The 25,769-nt window shown below is 39.0% G+C and overlaps 2 protein-coding genes across 7 annotated transcripts in view; both read right to left on the reverse strand.

The window, feature by feature from the left end:
• LOC130927674 (gastrula zinc finger protein XlCGF57.1-like) overlaps nucleotides 1–8,857 on the reverse strand; it is a 79,308-nt gene extending 70,451 nt beyond the window's left edge. For 2 of the 6 annotated variants that reach the window (XR_009066482.1, XM_057853628.1), the window contains exon 1: nucleotides 7,868–8,852. Coding sequence is in view for 4 of the 6 variants with exons in the window: in XM_057853628.1 (XP_057709611.1) it covers nucleotides 7,868–7,874 (7 nt within the window). In the remaining 2 variants the exon portion in view is untranslated. Of the gene's footprint in view, nucleotides 1–7,867 lie in introns of all 6 variants that reach the window. The other 4 variants (XR_009066480.1, XM_057853625.1, XM_057853624.1 and 1 more) reach the window with 3 other exon arrangements.
• An 8,632-nt stretch (nucleotides 8,858–17,489) lies between these two features.
• Nucleotides 17,490–25,769, reverse strand: part of LOC130927677 (gastrula zinc finger protein XlCGF57.1-like) — a 38,909-nt gene continuing 30,629 nt past the window's right edge. Inside the window, exon 3 of the mRNA XM_057853631.1 lies at nucleotides 17,490–24,517. Within this exon, the coding sequence (XP_057709614.1) occupies nucleotides 23,046–24,517 (1,472 nt within the window). The 3' untranslated portion in view covers nucleotides 17,490–23,045. The remainder of the gene's footprint in view (nucleotides 24,518–25,769) is intronic.

Below are 25,769 nucleotides of genomic sequence, written 5' to 3' on the forward strand. Positions count from 1 at the left end.
GAAAGATGATCTTGCCCTAAGCACAAATCCACGTTCGCTGGATCAAGGGGAGGTCTTACTCCCAATGTTTATTTTATTTTTTAGATTAAACCTTTCCACAACAATATTGACATTTTAACTAACTTATACATTTTTAATTAACTTATGAATTCTTTATGTTCTTTTTAACACAAAGGCATGACATCATGTAGAGTTGACACAGTGGCTGAAAATGGCAAAACTTCACTTAAGGTTTTCCACATTCAAAAAAAAAAAAAAAGTCATGCAGTATAAATAAAAATAAAAAAAATATTCAGAAGTGTTTTTACTTTTTTATAGAAATTATTTTGTTCTTGCTCTAATCTTGAGCAACTTCAACTGTGGCTGTGAGTAGTCTATAAGTCATATTTAGTTTAATTTTATTTAAAGATCTATATATATATATATATATATATATATTGATAATTTCTTTATTTTAACAATATATTCATGTTCCAATTTGCAACTATGGTCTGAAAAAAAAAAAAATCCTGTTAAATGGAAAAAAAAAAAAATTAACCCATGCATCTCAAAATTTTTTGGAGCTATAATTGCAATACCGTGATACCGTGAAACCGCGGTATTTTTGCTCACGGTTATCGTACCGTCAAAATATCATACCGGCACATGCCTAGTCGGCTAGCTGTCACGCCTCTTGATTTGTTTATTCTTCGAAGCCGAGGAAGGGAAATGACATAAACCCAAATTAGGTGGCACAAAACATCGTTCGGGAGGTGCGACAGTGAAGTTGAAATCGACAGTTTTCACCATTATGGAGTAATTTTGCCTTGATGTCTTGAATAAATGGATTTTTATTATTTCATATTTAGCACAAGACTGTTATTTGTCATGACCATGCCATTTATTTAGCTATTGGGGAAAAATACTTGAATAAAAAGAATATACTGTAAAAATATTGGAGTAGAGACTGAAACAATGACATTTTGCGGCTCTCTTCGTCACGTTTTCGTCGTTGTGAATAATTGCCCCTCAAAGGGCTGACTGGTCCTTCTCAACCCATTTATTTAGCTATTGGGGAAAATACTTGAATAAAAAGAATATACTGTAAAAATATTGGAGTAGAGACTGAAACAATGACATTTTGCGGCTCTCTTCGTCGTGAATAATTCCCCCTCAATGGACTACGTACTAAATCAGATGAAATCGTGACTCCGCTGATGTCATCCACCTGTTGGGGACGCTAGAGCCCTATAATGGTAGGCGTGGCTAACCAGCAGATTAAAAGACTAATTTCTCGTCATCGGCGCTTTGCTAAATTGTTGTATATAGTCGAATCGTCTCAAAATATGATTCTAATTCACATAATAATCCTATTTAAGACTTTTTTTCTCGTCTCGTACGAACTTTAAATTGAGTTTAATGCTATCTATGCAGTATTTTAAATTTAACAAATTGCAGATTGGTGTTCGTAGCAGGCGCGTTACCAGGGGGGGACAGCTCTGCCCACCCAAAGAAAAACGGATGTAGTACTAACGGCAGTCTGGGCACCGCGTAGGGTATCTGCACAAAAGGCTACAAAGTTATGTGATTGTTTGCTTAAGATGTTCACATTGTTCATTTAGTCCCTTCAGCATCAGTTGATTCCCACGTTTAGCTAACATAAATATATGAAAAGTTCGATTGCCCATGCACAGTACCAGAATGTGGAAGTCAAATGGAAGAAAGTCACGGTTGGATACACGAAGCTAGCGTGCGTCTAATGGCGTACTGCACGCAGGCTATTTTTAGACCGTGACGTCGCATCGTAAAGCGGAAGTAAAGCCTAAGTGGGACATATTAGACCTGCCCTCGCATAGACTCAACGTAAAAAGTGCTACTTTTCGCCGGTAATCTTTCAAAAACGAACATGCCGATCACGCATTGCTTTTTTGGAATCACTCTAGACATTACGACCATGAAGGATGTTTTCTTCATACGTTCCCGGAAACCAAAAACTCGGGTGGAAAAAATGTGAAAACGAATCAACTTGTGCGGACTTTCACACCAGCTCGGCGAATCCATTCACGTTTCATATGCAGTAAACATTATGTTGGGTTGGCATGGTCTTTCAGAGGACAAAGAGGTAAGCCATTTTTATATTTTTACTTAATTTTTTTAGCGTAACGTTGTGCCGTACTGCTTCTGTCTGACAATTAATGACCTGAAAAAAAATTACAATGGTATCTGACCGCCACTGTTACCGTTTCTGTTATATATATATATAAACAACTTTAGTAAGGGGGAAGTGTAAATAAATCATAGGATTAAGATATGTTATCAATGAAAACATTAAAAGTGTTCGTTGGCTGTCACTGAGTAGTATTTGCGATCGCTACACAAAGCTAACTAAATTACCCCCAGGAACGGTAAGAGACGTAGGACAACCAGAGGATATATAAGAAAGACAGGGCTGATGGTAAAGGATAGCTTGTTGAAACCGGAGAATGTCATTGTCAGTCGCGTCGATCAAAAATAGCTAAAGCTATGCTTACGTCGGCTCGTTTTTTTCGTCTTTTTCAGCCTTCGACACCAAAGCCATCTTTTTAACTGAACATTTTTATGTTCTTCCACATCTATTCCAGTCAATTTGGCACCAGGCACATCATTTTCGGAGAAAATTTGTAGGTTTAGCGCTGTAAACATCTCCTTCGTACACGATTTCCATTCATTTCCTATTAGGGACAAACGGTGGCTTGTCCTTACTTTAGCAACAGTAGCTAATGCCATGAATATTAATGAGCGGAAGTGTTGACGTGTGACGTGTTGCTTGCGGTACGCCATTGTGTGTTCGTTCAGTGCTGTGTGTAAATGCAAAGTGAATATCACAAGCAGCATTCATATTTACGTAGACAAATTGTTAAGATTACTTTTTGTTGTTGTTAGAATAGTTCGTCTGATTGTTTTGCGTGGTAGTCCGTTAGCCTGTTGCTATGCAGCAATTCTAAACCAGTGTCAGGTTGCAGCATAGCGCAGTGGAAGTAGAGTGAATCCGCCTTCAAAATAAGTGCGGGAAACCGGAAGTGCTCTGCTGGAGCGTAGAAAATGGTTCAAGCTAAACAGCGAAATCATCTACATGTTTATATGTAAAGGTTCGAATTTAAGCAATTTATATTTATCCATTGTTTCTTTTTATGTCTTTCGTACAGATAAACCACACACACATACCCACAAATACCTAATCAAGCACACAACAAGTTCCACAGTTGGGATGAAAGAAGGACTGTTTAAAGTTGATTGAAGAGGAATTGTATTAAAGGAAAATGAGAAATCCAACCGCCTGTCCCAGTGCCATTATTGCCTCTACTTAGAGCCGGCTTTAGATGGTGTTTGGCCAACACACTGACTTGAACATAGCTAAAATTAACCTGAATCAGTGAGAACTAGCAGTGCAACGGTTTGCGGTTCAAAACCGAACCGTACGGTTCGCCCTGACGGTTCAATACGCCTTTATGAACCGAGCCTTTTTGGTTTTGCAATTACAGAAATTTATTCCGAACGCTTGTGGAATTAATTGATCAAACTCTGTGTGCCTGTGTGTGACGTGAAGCGCAGCTGTGGAGAAATTCCCGCCCTGCGAGTAAATGTCCAATCGCTGTCAAGCCCCTGTGTAATAGGAGCCGAGTAACGCCCTCTCTCGCTTATTAGCGAGGTGAAAGTGAAACAAGAAAGAAAACAAAAAAAGTTATGGCGAGCGGAGGAGTCAACAGACCGATTTTTGAGGAGGCACCGGCTTCTTTCAAATCTGCGGTGTGGCAACATTTCAGTTTCCCCGTGTACTACAATGCAGACGGTGAGAAAATATTGAAAAAAAACAAAACAAAACTATTTGCAAGCATTGCTTAGCGCTTGTTCCCTATGCTAACGGCAACACTTCTAACATGACTTGGGCACCTCAGCCCGGCATCACCCACAGACATCGCTTTCTCAGAGCAGGACAACCCCGAAGATGACACCAGTGAAAACACACGGGTCTATAGAAGAGGCGTTCCAAAAGCCTTACAATATCAGGTCAGAAAAACACAAGAAAATAACCCACGCAGTGAGGATGTGCATTGCAAAAGACATGCGACCATATACTGTGGTTGAAGATGCGGGCTTAGTTAATTTAATTGCAACGCTTGACCCGCATTATATTGTTCCCTCGCGGACATATTTCGCCAACAACATAACCCCCGACATTTATGAAATGGCACGCAAAGCCATCGAAGATGATTTCGCGAAAGCACATAGTATCGCCCTGACCGCTGATAGTTGGACGTCCCGTGCTACAGAGTGCTACTACCTAACTGTGACGGTCCACTATAATTCATACCTGTCAAGTTGTACGGTCTCGGCGTTATTTGTACAAGTGAGCACTGATTTTTAAATGTGTACGCCCTACGTTACGTTCAAAATCTGCACGTTTTTCGTGCATTGCGTTTTTTTTTTTTTTTCTCTCATCCGTTTGGATTTGGTCAAGCGTTTGGTTTGTAGCAAACGTGCTGCTAGGCGGCTCCAATATTTCCTGACTGTGTCCGACATCATACAATCTACGCCTAGATATCTCATGCATATAGAACTACATGCGAAATGACACACGGTAGCGTTAGCAAACAGCCGCCATTTTAGAGCAGTAAACTTCTCAGAAAGGCTCTGTTGTAGTAAACCTTCCGAGTGAACCTAAGCAACTTTTTATCCAAAATACTCCTAAATCAGCAAAATCTTGACTTCAGTCTATCTTTAAAGGATGAAGCAGTTTTGAAATTTTCACATGTCGAAAGTAGACAGAAGGGAACTAAGGCAAAAACGGGAGCAATTTTATCAACTTTAACGGTTGATTCACAACATTAAATGACCTCCAAACATAGCAAAGGTTACGATGTTTTTTTTTGTTTTTTTTTATTGAAAAAAAAAAACATGAAAGGTATAACCAGTTACTTTGCCAAGTAACTTTTTTACTACTGTGTGTGTATTTCAGTAGTCAGTCACTACACTTGCCAAAGAGCTAAGAGGCATTTTAACAGTCGAAAATGCTTACATTTTAAGTGTTTATTTCATTTTTTAAAAAGCAAAATAAAGGCAGTTAAAAAAAAAAAAAAAAAGGAAAATGCAAACCGAAACCGAACCGAAACCGTGATCCCAAAACCGAGGTTCAAACCGAACCGTGGGCTAACTGAACCGTTGCACCCCTAGTGAGAACCCAGTTTCTCCATTACAGTATCCCAGTCATATAGTACTGACTCTTCATGTGTTCTAAGTTTTAACCTTTGCGTTGTTACCTCCTCTTTCACGTAAAAGAAAAAAAAAATGAAATAAAATGTTGGTTTTGTTCCTAGGGGGCGCTACACACGTACGCAGTTATTTTTTTTTTTTTTTTACATTTTATCAAAGTTTTCACCAGTGTTCACCTGGCTGTTGAGTTTGGTGAGTTTTGAAGCATTCTGAGGGGGTCAAAGTAGGGCTCAAAGCATCAGCGGGACAAAGAATGACTGCTAGGGGGCCTTGGTGTATTTGGAATTTGTCTTTACACGGTATCAAAGATTGCACCTGTCTTGACCTGCCTGCCAAATTTTGGTGCATTTTGAAGCATTCTTAGGGGGTCAAATTGAGCTCAAAGGGGCTGCGAAACAGAGAATAGCTATAATAATAATAATAACAAAACTGAGGAACCACAATTGGTTACCTAAAAAAAAAAAACATTGTCACCTGCATGTCCATACTGTTCAGTTATGGATGTGTTCTAAGTCAAATCAAATCAAATCAACTTTTATTTGTTTGGATAAAATCACAACAACAGTTATCTCAAGGAGAAAACAAAACATGTTTTAAGGTGCAGTAGCCCTACGCTGGATTTCGACCTACTTGAGCATTGTAGCTTTTTTTTTTTTTTTTTTGCCCCCCAGGTAAGACTAATGCCCACCCACACCTGGCATTAGGCCTGAACGATATTGGAAAAAACTATTGTCGCGATTTTTTTTAGGTTTGCAATATATTGCGATATTATATTGCGATATTAAAAAAAAAAAGATCTATCTTTTTTAAAGAAATTTTCACTAAATGACTTGAATAGCTGTTTGGAAATACTTTACATAACACACCGTGACCACAGTGTATTCATATAATACCGTTTAATTTGTTAATGATGAAGATTTCTGTATGAAGGTATCCAGGAAGTCATGTCTGCACAAAATAGATCATTTATTGAATACAATATTTTACACTTCAACAGCAGCAAATACATTAAATGATAAATAAAAGAGCAGGTGCATTAGTCCCCTTAGTTTTTGACAAAATATAACAAATAAAAACTTCTGTAAAATAACAACAAAGTTGTCAACATATTTGAACAAAAATATTAAATATGACAAATAAAAGAGTTGTTCACAAACTATAACAATAAATAAAAACCTCAGTAAAACAACAAAGTTGTCAACATATTTGAACAAAAATATTAAATATGACAAAAGAGTTCACAAACTATAACAATACATAAAAACCTCAGTTAAACAACAAAGTTGTCAACATATTTGAACTTAAATATTAAATCTGACTAATAAAAGTGCAAGTGCATTAGTCCCCTGAGTTGTTTACACAAAATATAACAATATAAAACTGCAAAACGGCAACAAAGTTGTAAAAATATTTCAACAAAAATATTAAGTATCAAAACTTTATGTGCAGCTGTACTATATATATAGTTATTTGAAAAATACGGTTTACAATAAATTTAAATATAAAAGAAACAAACTCAATTGAACTTGTAAATAATTGAACTGAATAACTGCAAATAACTGTGATGAATAACAGAACCATTTTAACTCCCAAATTTCCTGCCTTCCTGATAGCTGTCACATTAAAAGAAGAAAAGACATTCCTTCAGCTGTGTTATGTATTTGTCTGCATATCGTCCACCTTCCTTGCTCAGCAATTCTCAACTGGGTCTCATAGGTTTTTGGCCAAGACTATTAGTTTATCCACTATAGCAGGCTTGAGACAATAACGGCACGTAACAATGTTCCCACCTGTGCTAAAAAGCCTCTGATGGGGAGCTCGTAGCAGGAATGCATAGATACCTGCGTTTTAAATGGTCCCACATGTTTGACAGATTACTTCTTGTTGAGGCAACCATGGCGAGGCACTGTCGACAGGGCTGTTTTTTGTCCCTTATAGTCTTGTTCTTGCCAAAATACTTCCAAAACTCCTTTTGGATACAGTCTTCCTTGCTTCTCCAACGTGTTGATTGCTTGCTTTCACTTTGAGAACGGGCCCTCCTCCCTCCGCTCTGCTGTTCGGCCCCTCCTCCCTCCGCTCTGCTGTTCGGCCCCTCCTCCCTCCACTCCGCTGTTGCAGGGGGAGGGGGAGGAGCCGATGACTTGCTGGAGAGAAAGAGAAGCTGTGCGCTTTTTTTTCCCTCTCCTTCCTCAAAACAAACGTTTGTGGATTAAAAAAAATGAAATTAAAAAACTATCGCACGTCCTTGCGATGGGACTATTGCACATGCGCACATCGCGATGGCGATGTTTAAACGATATATCGTTCAGGCCTACCTGGCATCCAGGTAGCACCACTGGTTCGTAGTCATTATAAATGTATTGTTACAGATTTGTGTCCCAGCAACTACTATAGGATGTGAGTGAAAGGTCGTTACTCCATTTTTCGATTGGTAAATGTGCAGAATTGTTACATGAGAATAATTTAAGTGCTTCACATCACATTTAAATTAGAAAGAGACGATGAAAAACAGTAAAGATAAAAAACAGCATATGTGGTGCTGCGTGACAGCACTAATCAGAAATTATGTGTCTCTAAACATCCGAATGGTAATGTATAGTATTTGCGAGACAACTGAGTCATGAGTCAACTGACTCACCTGACATTTTGGGACTTGATGTTGGCTTGTTCGGCGACGTGTTTATCCCAGGCGCTTCTCTTTTGTTAGCTGCTAAACTAGGCTAGGCTAACAAAGCAGGCCTCGACGTTTCAACGTGCACCCAAACGACTCGAAGCAGAAGCGAGAACGGATTCTTGCCCAAAAATATCTGACACCTTTCAGTCGGTTACATTAGGTCTTGGGGCTTAGTGTATTTTCTTCAAAGCATGCCTTTTCCAAAGCAATCGGACTGCAACTCCAGCCACCCACATTCTCTACGTCATGACGCATGACGCGCACGTATAGACCCTACCCACCGACGTCACAAAATCACGTGATCGCTGTATGGTTCCGCCCCCTTGTCCGTCATTTTGTGTCTGTATTATCAATGGTCTCAATTGATCGAGCAATTTATAATGCATTTCATGGAAGACCCGGTGCTTTCGGATGCCGTAAACTCACTTGATGCGTTGCATAACAGGCGTTATGTGGAAAAGCTTCAGTTTATCCATTCGCCAGATCCATATTTGATGCCTAAATCGATGTTTTTCGACCCGCTGTCTCCGCCGTATTTGCCTGACATCTGCTAGCTACCCTGATATGTACAACTATCTTGTCCACACAAAATCAGCCTATTCTCACGAAAGCTTGAAAAACTTTAAGAGCTTGGAGGCTTATAAATACTTCGTTGCTGGTTGGGTGAAACAGGTCCTCGTCCACGAAAATTCGGCAGGAATCTATCTTGTGCTTGGAAAGGTGAGTTACGAAATTTTCAATTCAAAATCTTTTGTTATTGCGAACATCCACTGTCAAGTCTAATGTATTTCATGTCGTTTGTCAATGGAGTTAGGGCTTTTAATGTTTATATGGTTTAGCGATAGCACTCTCACTACATACATACGTGTATGTTGTCGGCGATTAGCCTAGCAATGATCTTAATTGTGGTTGTCAGCCCAAAACCCTCTAAATATATATTAAATGCATCTTACCAGATATAAAATGACTACTACATAATCTGTGGTAATCGTTTGGAGCCCAGTTTTCTCGTCAAATTGCAGCAGCCCATCTCACTCTCTTCTCTCCGGGTCTCTCGGAATCCGGTAGAACTTCAAGTCTCTCCGTCTTCTCCGTCTATCTTCTCTGTTATTGCAACCGACCGCCACACATGCCTTCACCATTTTGATTATTAACGTTAACGAGCAGAAAAACACGTCGTAAATAGGAGGAATGTACGTAGCCGTAACAGGTAAACACGATGTGTTGACGGACAATTGGGCGGCACCAGTCAGGAGGAAGGAGTTGTGACGTCACGTGGGTAGGGTCTATACCAGGGGTGGGCAATTAATTCCACAAAGGGCCGCAGTGGGTGCGGGTTTTTGTTCATACCCATCTTGAGGACAGCCTTTCACCAATCTGGTTTCTTACAAGTGCAATCAGTTGATTGCAGTCAGGTGCTCCTTGTTTCCACTGAAACCTCATTGGTTATACTGTGTGTGCTGAATCAATTGGAACAAAGACCAGGACCCACTGCGGCCCTCGAGGACCGGTTTGCCCACCCCTGGTCTATACAATACCACTTGGTGTTTTTTTTTTTTCTTTTGCGTACTTGTCATTGTCCAACGTGAAACTATGGACCCCTAAGGTGACATGGAAAAAGGAAAAAAAACAGAGGGAAAAAAAAGTTGACGTTAAAAAAAAATTAATAAATATCATTAATATTCATGATGTTGGCTACTGTTGCTAGGGGAGGACAAACGGAAGCTTGTCCTCAATAGAAAATGAATAGAAACGAGTGTATGAAGGAGATGTTTACAGGGCAAAACCTACCAATTCTGTCTGAAAATGACGTCCCTGGTGCCAAATTAACTGGTAAACATGTGGAAGAACACACAAATATTCAATTAAGACGATGGCTTGAGTGTCGAGGGCTAAAAAAAAAAAAAGGGGGAAAAGAGCCGAGCTTATCCAGAGGTAACTTTTTTTATCGACACCTTTTTCTTCTGTATATTGCCTTGCGCCACTGACAATGACATATTCCATTTTTTTTCGACAATCTCTCCTTTTCCATTTTTTTTTTCGACAATCTCTCCTTTACCTCCATATGTCCTGACTTTCTTATAAATTATCCTCTGGTTGTCTCACGCTTCTGACCGTTCTTCACAGGGGTAATTGACGTTGCTATTCTTGTTTAGCGATGGCAAATGCGTCTTCGTGACAGACAACGAACACTTCTAATTATTTTCTTTTTTTAAAATATAATCTATTTACACTTGCCTCTTACTAAGGTTGACAAAAGAAAAGGTAAAGCTGGCTAATTTGTTTAAATATCCGTATATTAGAAAAATAGGCCTACATGAGTGTTGTGATATAGAAATGTTAGTCAAAGCAGTAGTAGCACCTAAAAGTAAAGTTATATATATATTATATATATATGTGTCTCCCTACCTTTGCAACCTCCTCTGTATTAAGAGTCCTACCCCGTTCACTTCGCTCTTCCCTAATCCTCCACCTTTCAGTCTCCGTCCGTCTTTCCACCTTCGGTTCCAGAGCTTTTACTCACTGTGACACCCCCAGTGGCGCCTCCAGAAATTTTTCATAGGGGTGGCCAGATGGGGCCACTTAAAATCTTGGGGTGGCCAAAACTAAAAGCAATAATCTCAGGTTTTCATTATATTATCGCAGTAAAAAGGTCAGGGGAAAACTTAAGAAAGACTTAAGGACACGGCTACTGATATACTTTGGTGTATAGTGTAATATTTGATGTTACTAATGATTTAATGTGCCTAGTCCATTACTGTCCAGTCAACATTTTGAGTTCCACAACAATTCTGTTTTATTGTGTTATGTATATATTAGGCATAAGGTGTACATTTAACTAGGGCTGTCAAATGATTAAAAGTTTTAATCGAGTTAATCACAGCTTAAAAATTAATTAATCGTAATTAATCGCAATTCAAACCATCTCTAAAATATGCCATATTTTTCTGTAAATTATTGTTGGAATGGAAAGATAAGACACAAGACGGATATATACATTCAACATCCTGTACATAAGTACTGTATTTGTTTATTGCAACAATAAATCCACAAAATGGCATTAACTTTATTAACATTCTTTCTGTGAAAGGGATCCACGGATAGAAAGACTTGTAATTCTTAAAGGATAAATGTGAGTTTGTATATTGTGACTAAATATTGCCATCTAATGTATTTGTTGAACTTTCAGTAAATGATACTGTAGCGACTTAACTGTTCTGCCCAAATGCATAATGGGAAGTGGTGCAACCATGACTGTGTGTGGTGGCTGCAAATGCTATATCTTCTCTGAGTTGGGTACACTTCAGGGTGTTAAGAAAAAGATCAACTCCTATTAGGCCTGAACGATATATCGTTTAAACATCGCCATCGCGATGTGCGCATGCGCAATAGTCCCATCGCAAGGACGTGCGATAGTTTTTTCATTTCATTTTTTTAAATCCACAAACGTTTGTTTTGAGCAAGGAGCGGGAAGGAGAGCGCACAGCCTCTCATTCCCTCCAGCTCGCAGTCATCGGCTCCTCCCCCTCCCCTGCTAGAGCGGAGTGGAGGGAGGAGGGGCCGAACAGCAGAGCGGAGGGAGGAGGGGCCGTTTTCAAAGTGAGAGCAAGCAAGCAAGCAGCACGTTGAATAGGGAAGACTGTCTCCAAAAGGAGTTTTGGAAGTATTTTGGCTATCGACAAGAATATAAGGAACAAAAAACAGCCCTGTTGACAGTGCCTCGCCGTGGTTGCCTCAACAAGAAGTAATCCGTCGAACATGTGGGACCATTTAAAACGCAGGTATCTATGCATTCCTGCTACGAACTTCCCATCAGAGGCTTTTTAGTACAGGTGGGAACATTGTTACGTGCCAACGTTCTTGTCTCAAGCCTGCAATGGTGGATAAACTAGTAGTCTTGGCCAAAAACCTATGAGACCCAGTTGAGAATTGCTGAGCAAGGAAGGTGGACGATATGCAGACAAATACATAACACAGCTGCAGGAATGTCTTTTCTTCTTTTTATTCATGTGACAGCTATCAGGAAGGCAGGAAATTTGGGAGTTAAAATGGTTCTGTTATTCATCAGTTATTTGCTGTTATTCAGTTCAATTATTTACAAGTTCAATTGAGTTTGTTTCTTTTATATTTAAATTAATTGTAAATCGTATTTTTCAAATAACTATAGTACCGCTGCACATAAAGTTTTGATACTTAATATTTTTTAAATATTTTTACAACTTTGTTGCAGTTTTGCAGTTCCATATTGTTATATTTTGTGTAAACAACTCAGGGGACTAATGCACTTGCACTTTTATTTGACAGATTTAATATTTAAGTTCAAATATGTTGACAACTTTGTTGTTATTTTACCAAAGTTTTTATTTACTGTTATATTTTGTCAAAAACTTAGGGGACGAATGCACCTGCTCTTTTATTTGTCATTTAATGTATTTGCTGCTGTTGAAGTGTCAAATATTGTGTTCAAGAAATTATCTATTTTGTGCAGACATGGCTCCCTGGATCCCTTCATAATAATACAGCAATCTTAATCATTCACAAATGAAACGGTATTATATGAATACACTGTGGTCACGGTGTGTCATGCAAAGTATTTCCAAACAGCTATTCAAGTCATCTAGTGAAAATTTAAAGATTTTAAAATATATATATATATATATTTTTTTTTTTTTACTATCGCAATATAATATCGCAATATATTGCACACCTAAAAAAAATCGCAACAATAGTTTTTTCCAATATCGTTCAGGCCTAACTCCTATCATTTTTCCCCACGTCGCTTCCCACAGTATTTATAGGTGCTGTGGGAGAGATGAAAAAGCTTTTGCCAATTAAAAGCACGGCCCAAATGAATGCTTGTATCTACTCCCCTCTGCCTCTTATCTCTGTATATAAGTAAAACGGCACCATTGTAGGCTGTTTGCTGCAATGCGTGAATGAGTCGTACAGCGAATGCGTTAATTGCGATAAATATTTTCACGTCATTAATTTTAAAAAATTAATCACCGCCCGTAACATGATTAATTTGACAGCCCTACATTTAACAAAACAAAATAAATGCATTCATTTGGGATGAAATGCATAACTGATGCTACAACAATCTAATGATATACTGGCAAGCGGGGTGGCCAGTGGGGTGGCCAACCAATTTATACCCCCTGGGGGCGCCACTGGACCCCCCCCCCCCCCCCCCGATCTTCGAAATAAATCTGCTCTTCCACTTTTCAAGGCCAGACTCAAAACACACCTGTTTACTCTTTCTTACCCATCATGATCCTTAGCTGCAGTATGTTCTAGCTATACCTCTTTTTATGTACTTTAATCCTGTTTTTATTCTAAGTTTATGATTGTGTTGTTGTTATTGTGACTCCATCTTTCTTGTAAAGTGTCTTTGTGTGGCACGCCCACGCACATCATGGAGTGCAGTACTTGTGCCTGTTGGCCTACTCAAGTGTCATGATTGACCTTGTGTCATTTAAAATATTTTTCAGATGTAAAGATTGCATTGCATCAGGGAAAGCTGCAGACATCGATGTATCAGTTGACAAAGGGAAATGGTACCAGAAATTAGCAGATACCCAAACAAGGAGGCCAAAAACTACACTGGAATGTCATGATTGGAAGTTCCTACCATCCAGTATCCCACCACTGTACAACTATGGCTATGTGTATCACTGGCTGGTGGAATCTCTGCCCCAGGGGTCGCGTTAACCGGATATTTTCCGTCGTTGACCGGTTTTTTAAAACGGTGACGGAAAAAACTGACGTCGGTCCGTCATTTTGACAGGTTGCAATTCACACCCCAGACCACAGGGTGGCGATATTAATTAGCTATTGTCTCTCTTAATGCATGACATCGTTGGCTCTTCTGTCAGAATATTGTAGCGTCACCGGGGTCTGGCGGCGGCACCGTGATTGACACATCAACGCGAGGTTCTTATTGGTGCACCCGGTGTGCCAGCGCGTCATCCAATTGATGGACAAGATTGCCGCCCAATCACATGACGCCACAACTCCGCCCCCCTGACTGGAGCCGCCATATTGTGTGTCAGCTGTTCATGTTTACCGCTACGTACATGCCTCCTATTACGGCGTGTTTTTCTGCTCGTTAATATTAATAATCAAAATGGTGAAGGCGTGTGTGGCGGTTGGTTGCTGTAACAGAAAAGATAGACGGAGAGACTTGAAGTTCTACCGTATTCTGAGAGACCCGGGAGGATGAGTGCAGATGGACTGCTGTAATTCCACAAGAAATCTGGGCACCAAACGATCACCACAGACTATGTAGTAGTCATTTTATATCTGGTAAGATGCATTTAATATATATTTAGAAGATTTTGAGCTGACAACCACAATTAAGATCATTGTGTGACGTTGGTGATTGGGGTCTATATCGTTGCCTCTTTTTCTTTGGGGGCGGAGTTGTTGGCGGTAAGCAGAGTAAAAAGGGAGAAAAATACCACGACTCCCGTGTCTAATTTTTCGCCGCCAAGCAAGCGTTACAATATTAATTAAAAATGAATGAAAACTAAATACTATTGAATATGTCATAATTATCATTTTAAAAATTTAGGTGACCGGTAAAAATAGACTATGACCGTTTTTTTATGACCCTGTCAGTCAAAATGACAGACAACGAAAATGTCTAGCGCAACCTCTGCTGAGGACAGAACATGGATAATGGTGTATTTTTTTCAAACCTAAGCTTTCAAAAGCGACAATAACTACTGAGTGAGAAACAAGGATTGAAGATGTGGACCATGAAACGCCAGAGAGCACCACCAAAATGGTGAGCGGAGTTTCAGTTTCAGGAAGCGTCTTGTTGAAGTTATTGCTGCTAAATAGGGGGCCACAAAATATTAAATGTGATGGTTCACTTACTTATTTTTCCGTCATTGTTTGCATACTATCGTCATAAAAATATGAAAACCTATAAATGTTTGGGTGGTTTTATTTAAAGCGGATAGTTTTTTCATCTGTATGATTTTGACAAAGATCACATTTGACGGTGATTTCATGCCGAAATGTGAGAATTTCCTAAAGGTTCAGACTCTGCATTTTGGGGTCATGAACTGTATTATATATATATATATATGCATATATATATATATATATATATACATATATATATATATATATATGCATATATATATATATATATATATATATGCATATATATATATCAGGGGTCGCGTTAACCGGAAATTTTCCGTCGTTGACCGGTTTTTTAAAACGTTGACGGAAAAAACTGAAGTCCGTCAGTCATTTTGACAGGTTGCAATTCACACCCCAGACCACAGGGTGGCATATTACTTAGCTATTGTCTCTCTTAATGCATGACGTCGTTGGCTATTCTGTCAGAATACTGTAGCGTCACCGGGGTCTGGCGGCAGCACCGTGATTGACACATCAACGCGAGGTTCTTATTGGTGCACCCGGTGTGCCAGCGCGTGATCCAATGTCTTCCTTCCTTTTCCGTTTCCGCCTGTTTACCATTGAAGTCAATGGCGGTGGAATCGAAGTTGGAAGGTCTTTATACAAGATCCCGGGAATGTTATTTTGATGTAGGCGGGTGGAGAACCAAGCCAAGGCCTTCATGCTTCGTACCATGTCGATTTCCAAACCATGGGTGCTCGTACTCGTCATACAGGAGGGACGGAAGATGTACAAAACTGACAGCTCCTGCAGTCATGCCCCCGCTGTTATGGAAGGTAATGTGCTCTAAAAATACGAAACCTAAAATCTGGCGCATGAAACCACTTGTTGCCTTTGCTATTGATATTACGATGATGATTGTAATTACGAAGTTTAATTGTTTTTACAACAACTAGTTTCTGCTACTGCTGCTATCCACCTGTTGCTAATCGTGTTTGAATGCACCGCATAAATCAAGTGTTACAAGTTTTTATTCGTTTGTTTCCAGCTGGGAAACGCTGTTATAAAAGGGAAGACAACTTGACTTGTACGTTGATGGTCATATATCGAACATATATCGTTTGCGTTCCACAATGATGATGACAGCTCGACTCCCGGGAGAGGCCGAGAGAGAGGCAGGAATTGTGACAGACGGTGGTTCGCCGAGATCGCCGTGATCCAACTACGAACTTGTGAACGGCAGCATCTTTAAATATATGCTATTGGAGCTGGAATTACCGAGGACGGGAAAAAAGCACATCTAAATGCCGCCGAGGGCCTCCGTGATGTCGCTATTTGTTCACGAGGCTCCGGAGCTCTGCGGTCTGATATCACATTCTCGTATGCTATTTTTGCAATACTTTTATAAATGTGATTTATTGGCCTGTTTTGGAGTACACCAATCGTTTTAAAAAAACAAGAAATGGAATCATGTCTAAATGTTTTATTGCGATCAATGCCTGCAATAAAAAAAAAAAAGAATGACATACTGTGTTAACATCATATGTACATAACCTTGTAACAAAACAATCTATGTCAGCCCTTCTGCAGTCGGCAAATGTAATATAACTTGTAATTTCACCACATTTTGGTCACTAATGGCCGTAGTATCAATCCATTCCTCACGTTAACACAGGCTGACCGTTGTTAATAATTTTGTCCACGAATGATCAACGAAGTGACACGAACTGCTATCCAATCTCTTCTACGTGTCATCTAGGTCGTGCTGAATCAATTTTTGAAGATTCCATGGGTTGCTCTGGCTTGATTTCGTAGTTTTATCGTCGTCAATACACTGCTACTCAACCGGACCGGAAGTGCGAAGCAGACATTTTCCTAGATGGCGGCGCCCATATTTCGCTCAGGAAACTTGGCACCAAACGATCACCACAGACTATGTATTAGTCATTTTATATCTGGTAAGATGCATTTAATATATATTTAGAAGATTTTGGGCTGACAACCACAATTAAGATCATTGTGTGACGTTGGTGATTGGGGTCTATAGGTTGCCTCTTTTTCTTTGGGAGTGGAGTTGTTTTGTTGGTGTTGTTGGCGGTAAGCAGAGTAAAAAGAGGGAGAAAAATACAACTTCAGTGTCTAATTTTTCGCCGCCAAGCAAGCGTTACAAAATTAAAAATGAATGAAAACTAAATACTATTGAATATGTCATCATTATCATTTTAAAAATTTCAGTGACTGGTAAAAATAGATTATGACCGGATTTTTATGACCCTGTCAGTCAAAATGACAGACAACGAAAATGTCTAGCGCAACCTCTGCTCTGCCCACTTTTCCCACAAAGCCTACCAAGACAGAAGACAGTGATGACTCTGAGGAGGATGACATAACCTCAGTTGTCACCGAAAAATCTTTGCGTCGTGGCTGGCAGTATGTCGACTCTAACTTTGTTCAGGATATCAAAGTAAGGCAGACACAACATTCTATAATATATAAAGCAAATATTGATGCATCTATGAAAAATGAGCACTATGATGTATCAATTCAGATGTCTTCTGTAAGTGGAGCAGTTTTAAGTGCAACGTGTCAATTAGGCCTGAACGATATTGGAAAAAACTATTGTTGCGATTTTTTTTAGGTGTGCAATATATTGCGATATTATATTGCGATAGTAAAAAAAAAAAAAAAAAAAAAAAAATTTTTAAGAAATATTCACTAGATGACTTGAATAGCTGTTTGGAAATACTTTGCATGACACACCGTGACCACAGTGTATTCATATAATACCGTTTCATTTGTGAATGATTAAGATTGCTGTATTATTATGAAGGGATCCAGGAAGCCATGTCTGCACAAAATAGATAATTTCTTGAACACAATATTTGACACTTCAACAGCAGCAAATACATTAAATGACAAATAAAAGAGCAGGTGCATTCGTCCCCTGAGTTTTTGACAAAATATAACAATAAATAACAACTTCGGTAAAATAACAACAAAGTTGTAAACATATTTGAACAAAAATATTAAATATGACAAATAAGAGTTGTTCACAAACTATAACAATAAATAAGAACCTCAGTAAAACAATAAAGTTGTCAACATATTTGAACTTAAATATTAAATCTGTCAAATAAAAGTGCAAGTGCATTAGTCCCGAGTTGTTTACACAAAATATAACAATATAGAACTGCAAAACTGCAACAAAGTTGTAAAAATATTTTAAAAATATTAAGTATCAAAACTTTATGTGCAGCTGTACTATAGTTATTTGAAAAATACGATTTACAGTTAATTTAAATATAAAAGAAACAGAAACTCAATTGAACTTGTAAATAATTGAACTGAATAACAGCAAATAACTGATGAATAACAGAACCATTTTAACTCCCAAATTTATGTATTTGTCTGCATATCGTCCACCTTCCTTGCTCAGCAATTCTCAACTGGGTCTCATAGGTTTTTGGCCAAGACTACTAGTTTATCCACCATTGCAGGCTTGAGACAACAACGTTGGCACGTAACAATGTTCCCACCTGTACTAAAAAGCCTCTGATGGGAAGCTCGTAGCAGGAATGCATAGATACCTGCGTTTTAAATGGTCCCACATGTTCGACGGATTACTTCTTGTTGAGGCAACCATGGCGAGGCACTGTCAACAGGGCTGTTTTTTGTTCCTTATATTCTTGTCGATAGCCAAAATACTTCCAAAACTCCTTTTGGAGACAGTCTTCCCTATTCAACGTGCTGCTTGATTGCTTGCTTTCACTTTGAAAACGGCCCCTCCTCCCTCCGCTCTGCTGTTCGGCCCCTCCTCCCTCCACTCCGCTCTAGCAGGGGAGGGGGAGGAGCCGATGACTGCGAGCTGGAGAGAATGAGAGACTGTTCACTCTCCTTCTCGCTCCTTGCTCAAAACAAACGTTTGTGGATTTAAAAAAATGAAATGAAAAAACTATCGCACGTCCTTGCGATGGGACTATTGCGCATGCGCACATCGCGATGGCGATGTTTAAACGATATATCGTTCAGGCCTAGTGTCAATGTAGAGCATCAGCCCTAGGGCGGTGCAGTCACGTTGCAGCCCTTCTTCTATTTTTGACAAAATTTGTCGACACTGATGCTGGGAAAACAACGGCTTGTACGGAGCTACCATGTCAGTGGAAAAAGGGTCGTAAACGAAAAACTCCTGGCAGCATCATAATCAAATCATACAGTAAAGTCCTTCCAACAAAAGTTAAATATTTTGATCCACGTCCAAACGGCAGTCATGTCAAAAATGAGGACGTTAATGCCTTCTTGACAGAGTTACAGACTGCAAACAATGGAACTGGTGTTATCAGTATGTGGGAAACACTGCTTGTACACCATTATGAAGACTACTATTTGCCAGACAGCCACAGGGATGTCATCGCCAGTTTACAGAGTGTGTATGAAGCCAATTTACAACCAATGAGTAATGTGCAATGCATCAGCTCAATGATTCCAGGGACAGAAGCCCAGTCATTATCAGATATCTGGCATTCAGAAAGATACCCAAGAATGACAGCATCCACTTGTAAAGAGGCTCATAAGATTTGGGAGAACATAATAAACTGTGGACAAAATATAAGTGCTGCTTTGAAGTTAAGACTGCTACACTACATCAGAAAAAATGTGTGGGGCCTCGACAGAATCACAACGAAACAAATGACTGAAGGAATTAAAAATGAGGACATAGCAAGGGACTGCTATGTTCTGTAAAAAATCTACGCCACAGATTTTGCTGTGTACGCCAATCTCAGAGGGACAAAAGTCATATAATTTGTGCAATCGCGTTACGTATATATTAAGCAATGATTATGGATAAGTGTTTTAATTGGCTCTCTTACATGATGAATACAATAATGGATTCAGTAATGTGTATAAAGACAACTAATGTATATATACAATGAAAGTTGAAATAGTGCATGTGCATTTTTTTTTTTTGTGTAGTCAAATCGCACGGCAAAATCAAAAGCAATCACGTAGTAAAGCTGGCCAGTGCTTTAGTTATTGCTATATAGCAAAGTGCTCTCATTTCTTTTTGTAAAGAAACCACACACATAAACCCATTCATATAACGGCTTGAAGTCACAAACTTCTATTCAAACTGTAAATCGTGCTTTGAAATTGGATTTTAATTGTATTAATAAACAACCTAAACCATGAGAGACAGAATATGGGGGGAAAAAACAGAAAACAATATTGTTTGGTTTATTTATTTGTTTTTATTATCCATTTATGTATTTGCAAATCATGGTGGAAAATAAGTATTTGGTCAATACCAAAAGTTCATCTCAAGACTTTGTTATGTACTCTTTGTTGGCAAAAACGGAGGCCAAACGTTTTCTGTAACTCTTCACAAGCTTTTCACACACTGTTGCTGGTATTTTGGCCCATTCTGCCATGCAGATCTCCTCTAGAGCAGTGATGTTTTGGGGCTGTCGTTGGGCAACACAGACTTTCAACTCCCTCCACAGATTTTCTATTGGGTTGAGACCTGGAGACTGGCGAGGCCACTCCAGGACCTTGAAATGCTTCTTACGAAGGCACTTCTTTTTTGCCCTGGTTGTATGTTTGGGATCATTGTCATGCTGAAAGACCCAGCCACGTCTCATCTTCAATGCCCTTGCCGATGTAAGGAGATTTTCACTCAAAATCTCTCGATACATGGCCCCATTCATTCTTTCCTTTACACAGATCAGTCGTCCTGGTCCCTTTGCAGAAAAACAGCCCCAAAGCATGATGTTTCCACCCCCATGCTTCACAGTGGGTATGGTGTTCTTCTGATGCAATTCAGTATTCTATCTCCTCCAAACACGAGAACCTGTGTTGAGTCCCTGGCCGCGCATTGTGTTACTGATAGTAGCCTTTGTTACTGTGGTCCCAGCTCTCTGTAGGTCATTCACTAGGTCCCCCCGTGTGGTTCTGGGATTTTTGCTCACAGTTCTTGTTATCATTTTGACGCCACGGGGTGAGATCTTGCATGGAGCCCCAGATCGAAGGAGATTATCAGTGGTCTTCCATTTTGTAATAATTGCTCCCACAGTTGATTTCTTTACACCAATTGTTTTACCTATTGCTGGTCTACAATTTTGTCTCGGGTGTCCTTCGACAGCTCTTTAGTCTTGGCCATACTGGAGTTTGGAGTGTGACTGACTGAGATTGTGGACAGGTGTATTTTATACCGATGAGTTAAAACAGGTGCCATTAATACAGGTAATGAGTGGAGCCTCGTTAGACCTTGTTAGAAGAAGTTAGACCTCTTTGACAGCCAGATATATTGCTTGTAGGTGACCAAATACTTATTTTCCACTCTAATTTGGAAATACATTCTTTAGAAATCAAACAATATGATTTTCTGTTTTTTTTCTTCCACATTCTGTCTCTCATGGTTGAGGTTTACCCATGTTGACAATTACAGGCATCTCTAATATTTTCAAGTGGGAGAACTTGCACAATTAGTGGTTGACTAAATACTTATTTGCCCCAATGAATATAAATACGTATATAATGTACTACACACTGTATAACATGTTTATATATATAGCCACTATTTTGCACTCTTGCCTTTGACCATACCTGCTTTTTTTGTTGAATTATCAAATATTAAACTATTCAGTCTCATTTTTTTCTGTTGAATGTTTATCCTAACAAGTTGAATAAATATCACGCTTAAAAACGTTTCGTCGAGCATGTTTGGTTGTCAAAAGGACATCTATATTACAAATTTTGACAAAAATGTTGTGATTTTTTGTCTTTTTGGGTACAAAATGTTGATTATAATTGGTTGAAGAAGAAAACAACAGTTTGGACATGAAGCTTATTGTGTCCTAAAAAAGGGATCCAATCGGGCAATTTTGATTTTTTTTCTTTGAAATATGAAGGCAACATCAAAGGTTTGGAAAAAAATAGTTAGGTGTTAAGGGGTTAGACTAAAAAAAGTAAATTTAAAAAAAAAAAAATGTTTTTTAAACGACGTAAATGGACGTCACTGCCATGCTGCATACGTGTACTGCTTTTCTCATTCTTTAACACAGCGTGGGTTGCCATATAACCGCTCATTTCCAACCCCCATTTGAGCGGTGTAATTGACCACTTGTAGGGCAACTTGTGCAGCCTCGTAAGTCACACACAAAAAGCGGCCAGATCTGCCACGTTGGTACCGGCGATACTTCGGGTATTGCAGAAAAGGCAGTCCCGTCACATTTTCTGAATCTTAGAATCAACTTGGTAACGAAGTATCTGTTTTAGTTACAACCCTAGTTTTGGGTTATTGTAATTATAATTAGACTTGTTCTGAACAAAGGGAAGAGGAGGCTAGGACTGAATAAAAACAAGTTGTTTATAATGAATAAAATTAACAAGCACGGTGAAGTACAAGCACTTTAAAATTCGAAGCAGAGTCGAGAGGGGGCTGAAGTCATCGACAGGGGCTGAAATCATTAAAAGCTCAAACAATTTTAATAATCATTGTCCGATTTGTACGACAAATTATTAGGCCAAAAAAAAGAAAAGAGGACTACGAGATTATAGTCGTACTGTTACTTGGAGGAAAAAAAGTTGTCCTGTTACGTAGGGGTAATGTAGCTGAATAAGCAGCCACGTACTTTGTAGCGCTTTGTCGCCTCCACTAAAGTCAACAATAATGAAAGCATCTTGTGAGGCTCTACATCAAATTATAATCAATGGAAGGATTTTACTGATGCTTTGTCGGAGCCCCCAGCTAAGGAACATGACATAAAGTTTGTAGCCTCTTATTCAGCCACGTTACCCCTTCGTAATAATACTTTTTTTCTTGTAGTAAGAGTACAACTTTAATTTCGTTGTCCTTTTTTCCCCTCCCTTTATTTGGCTCCAATACTCCGTCATAATATGTCACTGTCAATCAAGAGTAGTAACTTTTTAAATTATACATAATCAACCCTCCCCAAAAAAACTAATATTTGTGAGCCAATCATATTTTTCCACATTTATGTAATTATATTATTGGTGAATGATTTAGATTTTTTGTAATTAGGGGTCTACTGTTTCAAATATTAGCTGTGAAACGTATAGTTTGAAAGAGTGAGTATTGTATAAATAATGCCACTCAACTTGAGAATTAAATAGGTGAGCCAATACTTTTGGCAATAGTGTACCATTACTGTCAATCCTCAACAGGATTTGAGGAAACTTTACAGACCTGACAATTGACCTGTGTGCACAATCTGATGAAGGCAGCGTGGATGTCATTGGCCACTGCTTCTCACCCAATGCACACGTGTCTCTTAATGCAATCCTTGTGAGCGAATTTTTGACCACAAACTGAGCAGGAAAAAGGTTTTTCACCAGTGTGGGTTCTTGTGTGTACTTTTAAGATACTCTTGAGACTGAATCCTTGACCACAAACTGAGCAGGAAAATGTTTTTTCACCAGCGTGGGTTCTTGTGTGTATTTTTAAGTGATGCTTCCTATTGAATCCTTGACCACAAACTGAGCAGGAAAAAGGTTTTTCACCAGTGTGGGTTCTTGTGTGTATTTTTAAGCTTTGCACACTATTGAATCTTTGACCACAAACTGAGCAGGAAAAAGTTTTTTCACCAGTGTGGGTTCTTGTGTGTAATTTTAAGGCACACTTATGACTGAATCCTTGACCACAAACTGAGCAGGAAAAAGGTTTTTCGCCTGTGTGGGTTCTTGTGTGTACTTTTAAGGCACTCTTACAACTGAATCCTTGACCACAAACTGAGCAGGAAAAAGGTTTTTCGCCAGTGTGGGTTCCTATGTGTACTTTTAAGGCACTCTTATGACGTAATCCTCGACCACAAACTGAGCAGGAAAAAGGTTTTTCACCAGTGTGGGTTCTCGTGTGGCTGTCTAAGTTCCTCTTCTGAATGAATTTACGACCACAAACTGAGCACGAAAAAGGTTTTTCGCCAGTGTGGGTTCTTGTGTGTAATTTTAAGGCACTTTTATGACTGAATCCTTGACCACAAACTGAGCAGGAAAAAGGTTTTTCGCCAGTGTGGGTTCTTGTGTGTACTTTTAAGGCACTCTTACAACTGAATCCTTGACCACAAAATGAGCAGGAAAAAGGTTTTTCGCCAGTGTGGGTTCTTGTGTGTATATTTAAGGCACTCTTATGACGGAATCCTTGACCACAAACTGAGCAGGAAAAAGGTTTTTCACCAGTGTGGGTTCTCATGTGGCTGTCTAAGTTCCTCTTCTGAATGAATTTTCGACCACAAATTGAGCAGGAAAAAGGTTTTTCACCAGTGTGGGTTCTTGTGTGTATTTTTAAGTTTTGCTTTCTAGTGAATCCTTGACCACAAACTGAACAGGAAAAAGGTTTTTCGCCAGTGTGGCTCCTCATATGCATACGAAAACTATAGTTATTAACAAAGGTTTTCCCACACTGAGAGCATTTGCAGCGTTTGTCGTCACGGTGAGATTTCTTCTGACCTCCATCTTTGTAAGGTGAGTGTGACGTGGCACCATTTCTATCTGTTGGTGCAATGAAAATGTGTGCTTGCGATCCTTCCGTTGAGCTGCTGCTTGGAGGCTCCATCCCTCTGCTGGTCTCACTCGGACCATCCTCGCTATTCAAGGACTCAGCAGTCGACATGGTGATATCGTCCTCATCTTTCACGTATGGTAGTTGTACCTCCTCCTTTTTGATTGGAAGTTGTACTTCTCTCTTTAGCTGTTCAGCGTCAGGACCAAGATATTTGCTGAAACCTGCAAGACACAAGAAGACAAATGATATATTTTATGCACAGTCTATCCAGCTACTAGGCCGTGGGGGTAGACTGGCTGAGGGAGTGAGTGTATATACGCGCGCGTACTAGATGCATTCTGGGCTCTCATTCCTATGACAACGATGCACTGATTGGCTGTTCGTCATCGTGCATTGACACGCCCTCAAACTTCAGGCGCAAGCAGTGGCAATTTTATTCATTTAATTTATTATTGATTTTTTTTTTTTTTTAAATGTAAGCAGTTACAATTTTATTCACGACTTGAGTATTCTTTTCACCAAATATTTTTTATTTGTACTTGAGTCTATTTTTTGGATGACTACTTTTACTTGAGTAATATTATTTTGAAGTAACGCTACTCTTGAGTCAAATTTTTATCTAATCTACCTTCCCCTGTTGAAAAGGAAATGACTCAAGAATGAAATGAAGTATAAATAACAAATCACATAAATAAATCCGGGGTTTCCCCTAGGATTCTTTGAAGCTGTGGCGGTGGGCTTACGTGCGTTACTAATTACAGCTACGTTACCCTTCGTAATAATGGGGCTTTTTTCTCGTAGCAATAGTACGACTTACATGTCGTAGTCTTCTTTTTTCTCTTTTATTTCGCCTTAATTTGGAATGAGCTCGATGACAAGCTAAAAGTGTTGAAATCCATCTCCAGCTTTAAAACGATGTTGAAAATCATTCTGATCAGTAAATTTAAAAATTCCAACATATCGAGGTTATAAATTCTTCTCTTTTACGGAAGTATTTCTTTGTGTGTGTGTATGTATGTATGTAGTGTTTAATGTTATTGTTTGTATGTTATTGCATGGGGATACTATAATATGCGATAATTCACCCTTTCTGCTCTAATAATTTTTCTTACGCTTGTGTTAATGTACGAAGGCTCCTGGCTCTAAGCTTTGAGTAGCTTCTTAAGGAAACCGGACTCACACATGATCCTAGCTCAGCATTATGAGATAATGTACACTTTGTGAATATGAATGTGTGTGTGAATGAATTGAAATTGAAATTAATAGTACTACATTAACACAACAATAGTAGTCATTCTGTTAACGGACCCATTTCAAGGAGTAGGGGGAAATTCTAATACTCGTGTAAAGACTTTTTCCTAGTTTCGGTGAGAAGGTGAATAGTTTTCTATTGTTATTTGTGAACTACATTTCCACCTAAACGAACATCGAGGTACCAATTAGCTTAGCAAGGAGAAGTAAGAGAGTAATTTT

This window comes from Corythoichthys intestinalis, chromosome 13 (assembly GCF_030265065.1).
Source record: "Corythoichthys intestinalis isolate RoL2023-P3 chromosome 13, ASM3026506v1, whole genome shotgun sequence".
NCBI lineage: Eukaryota > Metazoa > Chordata > Actinopteri > Syngnathiformes > Syngnathidae > Corythoichthys > Corythoichthys intestinalis.